General features: G+C 47.3%; 1 protein-coding gene across 14 annotated transcripts in view; it reads right to left on the bottom strand.

Annotated features, from left to right (window-relative positions):
- Pcbp3 (poly(rC) binding protein 3) overlaps positions 1–15,901 on the bottom strand; it is a 207,491-nt gene that overhangs the window by 46,580 nt on the left and 145,010 nt on the right. For all 14 annotated transcript variants that reach the window (XM_028874296.2, XM_028874297.1, XM_028874300.2 and 11 more), the window contains one exon: positions 14,823–14,955. In XM_028874296.2, coding sequence (XP_028730129.1) covers positions 14,823–14,832 — 10 coding nt within the window. In that variant the 5' untranslated portion in view covers positions 14,833–14,955. The remainder of the gene's footprint in view (positions 1–14,822; positions 14,956–15,901) is intronic.

The following is a 15,901-nucleotide window of genomic DNA, read 5'->3' as shown; positions in this document are numbered from 1 at the left end:
TTAAAATGACAAAAAATAGGTTTATAACCAGCAACACCATAGTGAAATTCTGAAAAACCAAATTGGCTAATCATTCTTTTAAACAGCACTCAAACCAGCAAATGCTAGTAAAGTAAATATTACTGTAGTTAGAGCTGCTGTGCTGTTCAGTAGCTGCAGCCAAGTGTGCCTGGTGCACGTGAGTCTGTGTGTCTACACTTCCTGTCCTAGCTCACAGCATGCTCACCTATGCTTTACATTAGTAAGGAGGTGCTAGGCCGAGAGGCAGCAGGCCGATTCCAGGCCAGGCTCTTGACCACCAGGGGGCCCATCGTGCACTATTTCCATGCAGCTCAAAAATGAAAGCTAGAAACCTGGGGTTCGGATTGGAAGAGAGAGGCCTTATGTTTTAAATGTCCCGATGGAAAGATTTCCTCAGGAAGTAGACTTCAGGGGAAAAGCAAAAATAGATAACAGGCATCCTGGATCTTGCACCAGCAATCACTTCCACCGTGGGTGCAACTTACCCGAGTCTCTCATTTTAACAGCTCTCACTGAGAGAACGATGCCAGAGCACTTCCAGCAACACATGAGTGACCATGCAACCACAGTGAGTGCCTGCCAAGGCCAGTGGCTCTGGCCTGCTCTCATTAGCTGTGCTCTGTCCAGGGCTGCACCCAGGGCCTCAGCTGTCTCGAACGGATGTGGGATGAGGAAAAGCAACCAGACTTGATTTATTGTGTTTAACAGCTCACTGCCCACATCAGGCTGCATGAGGCAATGGCGGCAGAAACCGACAGAGCCGATTAGCTGCTTCCTTCTCCTGAGAGCCTCACCATGTACAGAGGTCCTCGAGGCCATGCAGGCTAAGGGAGATTGCCGCAACGGAATGCTCTTGCCAGTCGTAGTTAGCGTTAGAAAGAGGACTGGGATGTACACGAGCCCGATTTCAGAAAGCTTTCTAAACAGCCTGCTCAGCTGTCACTCAAGTGTCAGGACAAAGTGACAAGGCTAGGACCAGTGAGCTCAGCCCTTCCGTCTTGCTCTGGACGTTACACACGGGCCTGGTCTGGAAGCTGTGGCGCTCTTCTCTTTCTAACAATGGGCCAGGTTTCACTGAGTGCTTCTGACAGTTCTGAGTCTGACTGAAATAAAAAGGCCTTGATGTGTACCCATGTCAGCACACACACCTATCTCTCAAATGTCCTCATTTTTAAAATACCAATTTCAAGAGCTATAACATTTTTCATGTAGAGACAGGGTAGGCCTAAGAGCCAAGTTGAATCTTCTGACATTACAGACATAGAACTGTATCTCCCATTCATGGCCAAGCCCTGCACCTCATGCAGCAGCTTCCCAGCATGCTCTACCTCCCACAGACTCTCTATTAAAGCAGAAACCCAACCACAGAAGACCTTAGAGATTCTGGAACATCCCATGTCACCTATCTTTCTGCAGTTCTCACCAGGTACCAGGCATGACGGGTGAGTGGCTACAACCATCATTACAATAGGGCATGGCGTGGTGGGGGGAAATCAGACTTGGGGCTAGGACAGCTTAAACTAATCATGGTTCAAAGTCAACACTGGACCCTGTCATGCCTCACAACTCTATGTCCCATATGCTTCATGTAGACCAAAGCTCTAGAAGAGAAAGGTCAAAGTCCAACACTTAGAATTTCCTGTGACTCCAGGATCCCAGAGAGAATGAAGAAGAGGATGGGGTGAGATATCCCTAGCCAGGAATGGTCCTGGAAGATCACCCAGGACAACTCCCTTGAAAGGAAAAGGACCAGTTTGGCCACCGCTAGAGGACGTCTGGAAACAATGAAGGTCAGAGCAGGAGGGGGCATTCTGGGCCAAGCACTGCAGGACAGAAGTAGCAGAAGCCCACGGAGACCACCCAACATGCAACAGCAAAAAACCCCATGTCTTCTGATCTTGCCTGCAGGTCACCATGCAGTGCAGTCCTGCAATCTGGAACAACGACCTAAGCACATAGTTGATTTCTGAGAGCACTGCAATGGACCAGGGCCTGCAGAGCAGAGAGGCCAGCCAATCAGAGCCTGGGGCCAGTTAGAGCTACATGCAGTTCTGAGCAAGGAATCCTAAGACATCTCTAAACTAGATTAGAAGTTTTAGCTAAGGGACTAAATGTCTTCCTCTTGGAAAGTACTGAGTGGGCAACTTGCGTGTGATGGGTTACTTTGGGATATATAGTGAATTCTCCTTTCCACTATGGCCATGGTGAGAAACCGGGAAGGAAGAGCAATGGTGCAGAGGATAAGGTGGGCATATGGAGCCCAAAATGACCCACAGGTGACAGTCATAGGGATTTGGTCAGAGTAACTAAGCTAACGTATTTATACTGGCTGGGGTTAAAAATTAAATTTTTAAGAAGATACCATTTGGAAGAATATAACAAAATTCAAAGTTGGGGGATAACCCTAAAAAAGTGATATGCAAAATTTCTATAGAGAAAACAAGATCTTATTATGGAGAGGTGCTAAAAACCTAAGAGGCCCTGAAAGACTCAAATAACAGATCTCAGGACATTGTTTCTTTCAAAATGATCTATAGAGCCAATTCTTTGGACAAATTCATTTCCAATTTGAAAACTCCTGGGGTCAGGAGCAGGAAGACAGTAACAGGAGCTCATGGAGAATGTTCACCATGCAACTCGGACCCCAAGCTTTCTGACCTAATAATCTGCAGCGCACTGTACAGAGCAGCACTGTGATGCTGCGGTACAGAGAAGGAGAAGCTGAGAAGACTCACTTTTTAGTATTCTGCAAATACAGCCACAGCAAGTGAGTCTGTGTGCAGTGTGAGAAGAGACAAATGGATGGAGGATCTAAGAGTCAGAAGCCAGTGCTCAAAACCATGGCAAAACAGGAGACAGACCTTCGTAGTGTTCAGCCAACTGACAAGCAAGTAGGAACCTGAGGCCTGAGCACTCCCTGACAGTCTCCCTCGAGTCAACCCCAGTGAAGCTAACAGGAAACATCAACAGGAAGCTCTGGACAGCACAAGATGTTTGTACAGGTAGGGAGAGAGGAGACTCCTTATACCTAAAAAGCTATTAGCTGCCAAGACAAAAAGAGGTCACGAGCCACATTAGACTTAAGATTCTCTGTGTTCCCGGCCACTGTCAACAGAGGGAAAAGCAGTCTACCGGCAGACGTTCACTGCACGTTGCTTTGCTGCTAAGGCCTCCAAAGCAAGGAACAGCTCTGTGCTGCACATGGAAAAGGGGCAAGAGAGTTGAACAGTACGTCCTGAAGGGACTGTCTGCATGACTAGGACAGTTGGCCCTCTGTGACTTCAGAGTCAATCAACCAACAGATAAAAAATATTTGGGAAAAAAAAAGAAACTATCTGTACTGAATAGTGGACAGAACTTTTTTCCTTTTTATTATTTCCCTACACGGTATGACAGCTGAGTACAGAGCATTTATATTGCATTAGGTATTCTAATTTACCTAGATGTGATTTAAAGAATGTGGAAAGATGTGTGAAAGTTCTATCAAATACTATACCATCTGACCTGAGCATCTGGGAAATTCTGGGACGTGTGAGGATCCTGGGGAGTTGTAGGAATCAAGGAAGATTTTTAAATATATTTAATGAAGGAGAAGATGCCACCTGTGTGAAAAGCAAGAAGGCTGAGCAGGAAATGAGATTTTTATGGAGGACAAAGAAAGAAAGAAAAAGAACCCTAGGCAGCCGTGGAAGAAGGAACTATGGGAAGTGTCCATGGTAGCTTGTGGGGTCTCTGAATGAGGCCATAGAACTTGTTCCTGATGAGAGACCCCATCCCATGTCACTGCCCCTCACTGGCTCCTTTGAGACATGAGCCAAGTGATACAAGAAGCAGACCAGAGGGGACACGAAGCTGCTAGGCAGTCTGACTGCTGCCTAATGGAACAAACATTCTTCCTGCCTATTGTGTGTGCTTGCCGCCTTAATAATACGGTGTCACACAACAGCAACCTCAGGCCCTGCTCCCAGAGTGTCACAAGGGTTCTGTTCCAAGATGGCCTCTGGCTCCCTCCCGTTTCCAGTGCAATGGTGTCCCTGTGGCAGGAAGCATGGCTGTCCTTCCAGAAGCAAACAGCTGCAGAGGAACACATGCAAGGACTCTTTGCTAAATCCTAGACTGAGCACCGAAGCCTAACCTGGAGTGCTGCTTCCTCTATTACTAGAAACAGGCTCCTAGAAGGAAGTCAGGTGGCGTCTCTTTGAGGCTTTGTCTCATAGCAACTCAAGTCCCTGGCACACTCTGTGCCCAGGTGGCCCAGCAAAAACTGGACAATAGCCATTTTGCCCAGTGGTGGCCTGCTGATGGCTCCACTAAGATAGCTTGTCCATAGTGTGGTGACACTCCTGACAGTGGCTGGACACAGGCCATCAACCCCGAGTGGGAAGGGGATTAACACTGTCGGTCAGGACTTCTAGTAGGCGTGTCCTCGTGAGGCTGCAGGCTGCATGGACAGCAGGTGCTGAGATCATGAATATCTCCATGGAGGTCAAGGTGGAGCAAGAGAGGAACATAGCTCCCAGCTTTCCTGGGAGGGTGTTCATGGCAAGTCCCCAGGGATGCACCCATTAATGATTTTAACAACATTTATCAACACAGACAAAATCATTGGTTGTGATTAACCCTGATAGAAAAAACAAGCTAAATTAGATTGATAGGTCATTTCTTTGTGTTGCAAGGTTTGGGCAATAATATCTCACTGTTGCCCTGAAAAAAGCATATTATTTCCGATAAAAAAAATCAAAATATAACTGAAAGCATTAAGAATCTTTACAAATGAATTTTTTTAAAAAAGGAAAAAAGATGAAAGGCTGAAGTGAAAACAAGATTACAAAGAGAAATGACAAATATGAGTAAAAATGTAAAGGGAATAAAAATAAGTGCTGCACAGAAAAGAAATTATTTGAAAAGTAAAGATAACAAAGAAAAATGCAAGATAAACACACTGAAGAAATAAAATATAACATAAATTTAGACAAATCTGAAGCAACGTAACAGGTTCAAAAAACATAACAGGTAACAAACTAAAAAGAAAACTGAAGCTTCAGTGTGACTAGAAGCTATGAAGGATCAAATTAAGGCGATGAGCCTCGACGAGCCAACAGCTGGGCTCAGCGGCTCTGCTCTGGAAACCATTTTGCCGAACCCAGGGAAAAGCAGCATGAGATCTGGGCCCGGTGGGGCCCCAAAGATCCACAGGCTTGTGGTTCAGTGACCACAGAAGCTACGGCCAAGAAACTCCCCAGGACCCCTGCCCTCACCCTCCCACTCACAAAGTCTGCGCACCCGAGTCTCTTGGTTGCCAAGGACCTGCATGTGCACATACATCAGTATCCTGGAGGTGCCACCTACACATGTGTTTAGGAAAAAAGGGTGACAGCATCACCCTCATGCCACACACTAATACCAGATGATGACCTCGGGGCATCTGCAGTCTGGCAATGTCCTGGCTAGACTGACTCGGTAGGGGACTGTGCAAAGGCAGCTCAAGGATACAGCCTCCATGCCACGTGATGGCACTGAGCTGCTGCCCTGCTTCCTGGTGCAGCTCAGGATTAGACTTAATCCCCAGGACAGCAGTGCCCCAAAGAAGCGCTCTGGCTTTCAATCCGCTCTTGTCTAATCCCAAAAGCCTCGCTGCTGCTTGTTTAATTTATTTTGGATGCATTTGGCTCGTTTTGATTTCAGTCTGTGTGATAGACAAAGAAATAGATGTGTAGATGAAAAATAAACTCAGTATTCACTTGCAAAAACACAAATGTAGATTTACGAACTTAAATACTGCCTAGGCAAAATAAGTTTAAAAGCCCTAAGCTAGAGCTAGGTAGGTTGTGGAGGCCGCTAGACAAAAATATTACTGAGCAAGATCTAAAGGAGACCCCATCTGGTCCCTACGAGAAGCAATGAGGCAGGAAGCTATGGCCTTGACTCTAGTTCAGCCACAGGCCCTTCCTCCTTTCTTCCGGGGGCTGTGGGCCCCAGGTCTCTGGAGACTAGTTGTTCACTGGGTACAGTCCCAGGGACGGGTCAGAAAAAAATGCTCGATCAGAGTAGAGATATTGGGACCTCGAGTGTTGTGGCTATACCGTTGTGGGTCCATTGTTGCGCTGATATTATCTCCAGGCTCAACAATAGTGTCAGAAACCAAACACACTTTCCTAGTTGTCGGAGCAGGGGCTTCTCTATCAGGAATGCCAGCAGAACTACTCTGGAAGGGACTCCAGCTAGCCACATACCACGTGTCTCGGTTGCTGGGCTTTGCTTAGCCCTGCCTTGCACAAGTACCACACTATATATGTCTGGGACTTACACTTTAAGCACAGACACAATCCTGACACAAATATGAAGGGGACAGCTCAGATGTCACACAGCACTTACCATGCAATACCAATCATGCACTCACATCCAAAGTAAGGCATTGCCAGGCAGCCACTAAGGACTTCACCCAGCACTGCAGTACCCCTCTATGTCCTCCAGGCCTGGCCTCTTTGACACCGAGTCACCCATGCTGCTGTGTGACAGGTGTGGCTCTTAGTATCACAGATCTTATTGTAAAACAGAACTCCACACATTACAAACGGTTGCCACGTCTCCTGTTGATGGTTATCAGCAGTTCTTTGAGCCAGGGAAAGGAGTCACTGTGGCCTGGAGGCTGAGTCTCCATGGAGCCATGTTAGGACTTACTTCGGCCAAGTTTCCCATGTCCTGACTGTGGGAATTAAAGGTCTTCCTTATTTAATTATTTTTAATAAACCATAATGTGATGAACATTCCAGACATGGATCTCTGTGCAATAAGGTTTAATCAGCTTGCAGCAAAAACGGTAGGGCTAAAAGGTATTTGCACTAAAATGTTGGCAGAGATGACCAGCCATGTTCCACAAAGTAGTGTGGTTCACACCCAACCAAGCCTGCAGGGTAGGTGGGCAGGATGCCATCCTGACTCCTGCCAACCTGCACGAGGCTGTCCGTCAGTTCCTTCCCATTGTGCACACTTCTCTGTCTGGCCACTTATGACCCTGTGCTTTGGCGCAACACTACTCTTTTTGAAAAGGTGCTGCCTGTCCACTGTGCGCTCAGGTCTTCTGGGGTGTGTGCAGCCTACAATGCTTTATCACAAAAAGACATACAAAAAGGCCAACATGTCATTTTTATGACCGTATCTCTTTAGTCCATCCTAAAATTTGTGTGACATTTTAAATTTAGTACTTAAAAAAGAAAACAAAACCAGACTTCTAATTACCCAGTAGCATTTATTGACTAGCTTATTCATTCTTAGTGATCTCAATGTCACTTTGATTATAGCAGAACAGAACTAGGCATTCTCACCTGTCTCTGCCCCCATTCATATGTAACATTTTGATTAGTCTTACGATAGCATGTATATATAAGCATGTGGACATACATATGCATTCATGCATCCATGTGGAAGCCAGAGGACAACCTCAGATGTTGTTCCTAAGGTGTAACCCACTTTGTTTCTTGAGATCGGTCTCTCACTGGCCCAGACCTTACTAAGCAGGCTAGGCTGGCTGGCCACAGAGCTCCCAGGGATCTGCCTGTCTCTGCTCCTCCAGGGCTGGAATGTTTATGCCACTGTGCCTGGCTTTTCATATGGATTCTGGGGATTGAACTCGGGTCCCATTAGTACCTTACTAACTGAGCCATTCCCACCAGCCCTGACAGCACATTCTTTCTCTTTCCCCCTGAGACAGGGTTTCTCTGTGTAGCCCCAGCTATCCTGGAACTCACTCTGTAGACCAGGCTAGTCTTGAACTCAGAGAATTGCCTGCCTCTGCCTTCCAAGTGCTGGGATTGAAAGCGTGTGCCACCACCACCCGGCCAGCAAATTCTTACACAGGTTTCTTGTCCCTTCTGTCCTCACATTGTTTTTAACGACGGTGCACCACACCAGCATGCCTGTGTAAAGGAAGAGAGGGAGGCAAGCGGCGGCGTTCAAAGCCCATCGTCATGCAGCGGGAAGACAGTTTGCATATGGCTGTCCCATTCAGTCCTCGGCTTTGCCAGGGCTTGTCCCCCAGCCACAGACAGGCCCTTTCTTCACTGAGACCATCTGTCTAGAGCCCAGCTGCAGCTACTGCGGTCTCCTCGCCTCTCTAGACCACTCCACCGAGTGGCCTCTGGACACCCTTCCCAGTGGCGGTCGGTCCTAAGTCAGCACGAGTCACAGCCTCTGCAGGATCCTTCCTGCTCCAGCAGTGGCCTCGGGCTTATGCTCTAGCTCACCTTGAGTTCTAGCAGGTGTGTTCCTCGTCTCCACAAGCTTCAGTCCCATCAGGTGCCGGTGGGGCAGCCTGTGCCCTTTCCCCCAGAAAGCTCTGGCTGCACACGACTAAAGCAAAGTGACTCGGCCTCAAACACCCCACTAGGCGGTCTGCGTGCATCCGACCAGGTATGCACTGGCAGCATCCTCTGCTCTCCCAGACCTGGTACTCAGGTCCATACCCTCTGCACCCAACTCCAGCTGCATCAGGAGCCCTGCTTTTCAATTTTCACTTCACAGCCACACCAGGGGTTCTCAGACTCAGAGTGGACGTGACACGTACCACCAGAGAGGCCTGTCCTACATGGCCCAGCCCAGAGGTTCCGACTCCACTGATCTGAGGCAGGCAGCACTGAATCTGCATCTCCACGGGGTCCTTAGGGGATAGTGGGGGTGCAGAGATCACACTTGGACAACCAGAGACCTGTTCTGTTTCATAAGCAGAGCAGCCAAGATGCAGAAGCCAGATGCTTTGTGGCTAAATTGGAGAACCAGATAGGTTGTATGCAACAGTTCTGCAATGGATGGCCCCGTGCACTTTTGAGGACCTCCTGATACCCAGCTCCCAATATTGAGACGTTGGTCCTCTGAAGCCTACTCCATTGGAATCAGGACGTCTCTTCAGATGGCTCCACCTGTGGGGTGCTCCTCACTGCAGATCTTCCCCCCTCTAATCGCTTGAAGAATGCTTTATTGAGGCTTCTGGCCTCTGAGCAGGGCCCAGCTGTCTCCTGGAACATCACTTACCTCTCAAACAGAATAATGGGATGACAACTTGTCTCAGGACACTCCCAAACCCAGCTTCACAGGTGGCCCTTCAAGTCCCATAGACCCCAGCTCAACAATGAATAGGATGAAGGTGGTGGGGACAGGAAGGGCCATTCCAGTATGAAAGGGGGGCAGAGGACAGGCACACAGTCAGCATTCCAGCCTGTGTTAGGACTCTCTCCTCTGCACATCACCACAGGCCATGGCTGTAATCTTTCCCAGGGGTTTGGGGAATAAAGGATCACAAAGCATACCCATATCCCATGAATGGGCTCATTTCCAGAGGCAGCCCTCATCCCTCACCTGAGAAACAATGGGGAACATTACGATTTCAAATGTCACATGAACATGTATGACTGCCACAGCTGTACACCTCTGTCTTCACTTGCTGTGGATGAGTGCTCCCATCAAGCCTAGTTCCCCAATACATGTCACAGGAGGCACAAAGGGACAACGTTCAAACTGCATCAGTGTATGGGGCTTTTTCCAGGCATCAGATTAACAGCTACAAATAAGGAAAATGTTGCACATTCCTACCCTGTCTTAGTCAAACAAAAAACACAAACAAACAAACAAAACTCTGTTTCCTCAAGATTGCAAAACAGTTCAAGAAATGCTCTTTAGAAAACATCCAGGATTCACTAAGGCTGTAAGTTTATCAGACAAGGAGTCCTTGTGAGCCCTGCTTTGTCACCAGGGGTCTAGCACTGTGCCACACAACAGAGATGGGCAGCATGCATGAGCAAAGTGCCGGTGCTTATCCTTACAATGCTGGCCACACACCACGCTTCCCGGAGAACAGGAATAAGCTCAGATTTCATCTGAAAGGAAGAACAGTTCCTGGTGGAACACACTCAGATTAAATTGCTACAATTCTTGTTCTGGTACACTATTTCTGGAAGCATTTCCCCGTGTCTGAATGGGGCAGATGTAACCAGATCTTGCAAACACATAATACATGCTTGTCAAACACGCACATTGGTACATCCTGAGGCAATGCACACCTGAGCTTATTTACAGGACAGGCAAAAATGTGAAATTTTGTTATTTATAAGCTATAAAAATGTATATCAGTTTTTTATAAATATTTTAAAACTATTATATACTTACATAGGCTTTACCATTGGGGATCATGTTCAATGACTTGCCCGGTAAAAAGCTAACTAGTAAATTGCTCAATATAAATATTAAACTCTAAAATATACTTTTCCATTTATTAATAATATGTTTTCATAGATCTTTTGATATTTGGGCTTCATAATGCTCTTACCCATGGAAACATATAACTTTCTGAGTAACTTCAGAGGTTTAAGCCTCTAACAAAGACGGACTTAAGGAAAAAATTGATCCAGAGCGCACTGGACCCTGTTCCTAAGGATGGCTCACATAGTCCAGGGTAGGGATTATATTCCTTCCATATCTGGTATTTCTGACCAACAAAACATACATAAAATTGTATGCTCTTACTTTTTTTTTTCAAATAATGTCACCTCAACAGTAAAGAACATTAAAATGCCGTTGGTCCTCCCCAAAAGAACTGCCTGATGAAAGCAGAGGACCCAATGTCTAAATATCTAGAGCTGCTGGTATATAGAACCCAACTCCGCTCTCCCCACTGCCCAGCAGAGCTCTGAGCACCATCATGGCAGTTCCTTCGGCACCTTCTCCCAACATGTCAAATATGTGACCTTGGCACACTCTGCCACACCACCTGGAGATCTGAGCTAGGACTCTTGTCAGCCTTGGCCACCTGTCCTGCTCTGCTGACCACTCACCCAGGCCCATAGAATCCCCTTACCTCCGAACAAAGCAGCCCTGTAGGGTCAAGAGGATCGAGTTGGGTGTGGGAGCCAGACAGATGGTTACTCTCCCCGTTTAGAGAAGATGAAATGCTAACAGAGAAAAATTAGAGTGATGTTTTGTTCTCAACCGAAAGAGGCCACCCATCCCATTGGCCTGGGGTGGGAACCACGTGACATCGCCCAGGCACATGTGACCTACTTTTCACCCAGCTCCCCTTGTGCCCTTGGAGGGGCACCCAGCACTCATGGCTGTCATTTCAATGGCTCCTGCCCCCAACAGGACTGAACAAGCCAGTGTGCCTGCAGGACATATACATAGCAGCTCAGCCTGAAATGGGGAGGGGGGTTGGCTAGCATTAATCCAGACACAGCTTTTCGCATTAGACATTACCATCGCGCTGACCATCCATGTGCAGTGTGGGCAGAGGCAGATCCCTAGACACTGACTATGGAGATACCCAAATTCTCAAGGGACCAGGTGAACAGTACTCAACTCACCTGGGTTAGGTACACAAAATGACAGACTGGAAATTCTTGCCTTCCCTAATTTTAATTAATTGTAGTCAGTCCTAAGAAGCAAGCCTATGCATACATTCAGAAGTAGATGAGCATGCTAAGTCATTTAAGGTGGTCTGGATGTGGGCTGTGATATGTACAGGCAGGATAAAGGGACCAACTCAGGACCCCCAGGCTCAAGTACTTGATACCTAAATGGAGGGGTAACATGCATATTGGCCACCATCAAACTGAGCATTTCTGCTACCAAGCAGGAGAGAGCGGCTATCCCATGATACTTGATTACTGATGTGTTAACTTTATCTAGCTACTTATACAGTATCAGAGGAGGTTAATGACCAAAACACAAGCCAGCATATATGAGAAGAAGGCCAGGAGGAACTAAGGAACTATGGAATGTACCAGAAGGCAGACTGCACAGTGGAAGGAGCTGGTCACTTTAAGCACAGAAATTGCTAGTAACTCTGCAATGCCCACCACAGCACTGAAAAAAAAAGGGGAGTCCCAAAGCCTCACCAAGTAAATAATATAAGCAATGGACATCCAGTATAGAGAAATAACATAATGAAATGCTCCCCAGAACATTCAACCTGGATCTGCAATCTGGTAGGCGTACTATCTAGGTTTCATCACGGTGTCTTTTAAACAAAATAGAACCAAACTGCCCACATTTGTCCTCTTTTTTGCATTTAGTATTACATAGTAAATACTTTCAGTTAATGCACTTAGGTTTAGCCAATAGTACCAAATTCCTGATATTTCACTTTATGAATAAGATTTCAGGTACTCCGTTTTATGTTTTAGTGTGTAGAACTATAATGAGTCTACAATAGTTGAGTGTGTCAGACATTTTGAGTTGGTATATTGAGCAATGTTTTAGTAATATTGCTAAAGTTTGGGGCATATGTTTACACTGAAATACGTACGTTGAAAATCAATCCCCATTGCTTCTCGGCCTTTTGGCTAAGATCAAGTGAAAATCAATCTCCAGGCTAGATGTGATGGTGCACATCTTAAATCTAGCACTCAGGAGGTAGAGGCAGTCAGATCTCTGAGAGTTCAAGACTAGCCTGGTCTACAGCAAGTTCCAGGCCAGCCAGGACTATATAGTGAGACCCCACCTTTTAGAAAACAAAACCAAGAAAGATAGCTAGATCAATCTCTACCATGACAGTACTGGGGCCTGTGAAGGTGACGAGGCTGCGACCTCCACCTACTAGCCAACTAGTATCTCACAAGAGGCTCAGGGAGACCAGTTTGGTTCTCTTGCCAGGTGGTCCTCCTGTAACACAGAAACACAGTATTTGTGTCTCCAAAGGATGCAGTGTCCAAGAAGGCTCCAGACTGGAAGCAGCTGCATCCCTACCAGACTCCAGATTGGAAGCAGCTGCATCCCTACCAGACATCAGCAGACTTTCTGGCATCTTGAAATTGAGCTTCCAGTCTCTATAACTGTAGCAGATTTATGTGGGTCTTATTTATCTAGTCTTTGTCTTGTGACCTCCCCACCATATATATTTACAGCATATAATTTCTGGGTCAAAAATACATAAATTACATCAGGTATGCACACCTGCAATCCCAGCACTCAGACTTGCTGGTACGGAGTCTGCATGGTCATACGTTCAGGGAACGTGTGCCTGGGAAAGACCATGGACCTTCACATAGGGCAGAACAAGTCCTAGAGGTATGCTCTGGGCAGTGCAGGGGTGTGGCTGTAGGAAGCAGGGACTTCAGGAGCTTGGTGGTCACACCAACTGTCCCAGATCTGAGGCCTCTCTGGTGGGTGAGCCTATTAGGATCAGTCTCCTCTGGGTGGAAGCAGAAGAGGGAGCTCTTCATCTCACCTGGGAACTAAGGCACATGGCAGTGGGAAGCCTAGCCAACACAGGACACTGGCCCAGCAGAGGGCATGTTGTAGAACACTGACCTCCAGGCACAGCATGGTCCTTAACATCTTGAAATCAGAGTGTCTATGGTTATCTCTATGGGACCTTTACAAGATCCACAAAATCAGGCCCTTTAACACCCCTTCCTAGCAGAAGTGGAAAGCTCACTGGGTCCCTTTCCTCCCCAAGGGTATATAAGTATTCTACCCCAGTAATTGCTTTGGTGGGGTGGGAGGTATATGGAGAAAGTCTTCAGTGGTATACAGCTGCCTGCCTGCAATTTCCCCTTGCTCCTGTAAGTAATCTCTTCTCTGTGCTGTTTTAAGTAATTCCAATAAACTCATTAGTTCACCAAGGTACAACTGGATCAAATCATTCCTTTGGTCTGTCATTGCCCTGGGATCTGGGATGAACTGAAATAAACTCTTCAGAGAAAGTCCCATGACACAAGGTGAGATGGTTTTGTTCCTTCTTGCTGTGCAGCCATAGCCGGCGCCCTGACTAGTGTAATTCGTTCTCTGCAAACCTCTCTCTCACCTTGACCACCAACTCATAACTCTGCGGCCCAGCTCTGCCTGGCCCAGCAAAGGCCAATCCAAGAAGTTCCCTGGGAGACTGGTAGGGTCCCAAAGTGGGGGTGTAGGCCAGGACTGAGGAACAGAGGGGGTGGCTTGGAGACTGGTTGAGTGGGAGAAATGTTGTGGGGAGCAGAGTGATCCCCAAGTACTGAGCCTCCAGTCAGTTGCCCTGTGGCTCCACTACCACCTGCGGACAAGGCCTAGGTGCTTCCTTGTCCCCACTGTCTGTGCACTGAGCCCCTTTACTGCTGCAGGGCCCTTTCTGACCCTCTTCAGGGAGCTCTCATCGGGCTTCAGCCGAACATGCAGGTCTGGGCTGCAGTGAGCCTGGGGAGGAGGCACTAGAGGAAGACAGAAGGTGACCCTGAACCCTTACCTCTCTCACCGCCATTTGCCTTCCAGAACTCATACCGCCCATCCAAAGCTGCAACGAGGGGCAGAAGCCTCTCTTTACAGCCATGTACCCAACCAGAAAGCACCAGTCATGTCATCAGAAAGCAGCAGGGCTGCTAATGAACAATCTAAAATAAATAATTCTTTTTACCATAGTATCAGAAAGCACCTGCCCTTTCTACTATCCATATCACCAGGAAGCATTATGGATGATAATGAACAAAATAATTCTTCCTGCCACGGTATCAGAAAACAGAAAAGGGGACTAAAACCCCATGGCAGCCATCAGTATTCCAGAACAGCTGCTGTTCTCCATTCCCTAGACCTGGGCTTGCCTCATGATTCCTGGTTGTTCAGGCCAACTCCAGGAGAGGGGTTCCAGCCTTTGGGGTGACCTGAGGGTGTACAACTCTCCAAAGTATATACAGCACCTCAGGGCCCAGCAGAATGGAGCAGGACAGAACAAAGAACAGTCGCACTGCCAACACGTGTGTTCCCTAACGGGGACCCTGGCTTTGCTTCCACCATGCCTGATGAAGAAACAGACAGACAGAGGGGGTGTTAGGGCTACTCACCTTCCCCCATAGGCAGGCTCTATGGTTCAAAGCAGGTCCATAGATCCAAATGCTGAAGCGCACTGTCGCTCAGAGCACCATCCACCAAAAATGGAGGTCTCTGGCAGGGCTGGCTTCTCTGGAGCTCACCTACCTGAAAGAGAAACACAGGGCAGTGTGAGCTCTGAGCTCCAAGGCCTTGACCTCAGACTGGGCCCTTAGCAGCCTTTCTCCTTCCCATTCAACAGAGCAACAAATGGCTCTGAAATGGTCATGTCTAAGGCCTACGTGAGAAGGATGTGTACCAGCAGAGATGACCTTAGGGATGATGTCCCTGAACAGCCCAATAGAGGCAAAGGAACATGAAGAAGGTGTCCATTTCCCAACAGGCATCCCAGAGGAGGTCCTATGAGGAATCTGCATGATTGATCTGCTTATAATATTTAGCATATATATCTTCTATTTATCATATTTAGTATATACATCATCTACATACAATATCCAGCATATATATCTGCATAGGCACCAAGTTTAAAATGGCAATTATTAGATTACACACTAAGTGCACTGCTGATTTGCTGTGTTCACAGTCCACAAATGTAATCTTACCCATCTCTTCACCTTCCCCTTGCAGCAAGGCTACTGGAGCCACCTTCTGCACTGTCTAGCCTTCTCCAGCCTCATGGCAGCCTCAGCCTGTGCTGTTGACTTGTCACTTTCTGAATTCAGGTCTGGTGCCAGCACTAGGCATCGATTTCTTGCTGCAAGCACTCACCTCACCACTGCCCTCCTAGCTATTTGTTATATATGCTCTGGGTACATATCCATGGCATTCTCAGGTGATTGGTAGGGACATCTAAAAGGCTTACGTACAACAGCATCCTATGCTTGGACATGTGAGATCAATGCACCAACAGTGATCACTGCCCAGGCTGTGCCTGCCTTTCCCAGAGCTGTCCAGATAATCAGTTTCGGGAGGCTGTCTCCAGCAGGTGTGTGTTACTCACCCATAGCATAAAGTTCCAAGTCAAATAAAAAGAAAATACCGGTGCAATGGGATTCCATGGCAGCCAAGGTTGTAAGAAGCCTACCCACCCCCC

This window comes from Peromyscus leucopus, chromosome 16_21 (genome assembly GCF_004664715.2).
Source record: "Peromyscus leucopus breed LL Stock chromosome 16_21, UCI_PerLeu_2.1, whole genome shotgun sequence".
Lineage (NCBI taxonomy): Eukaryota > Metazoa > Chordata > Mammalia > Rodentia > Cricetidae > Peromyscus > Peromyscus leucopus.
Note: the sequence above shows the minus strand (reverse complement) of the source record. Positions and strands in the feature narration are given on the sequence as shown.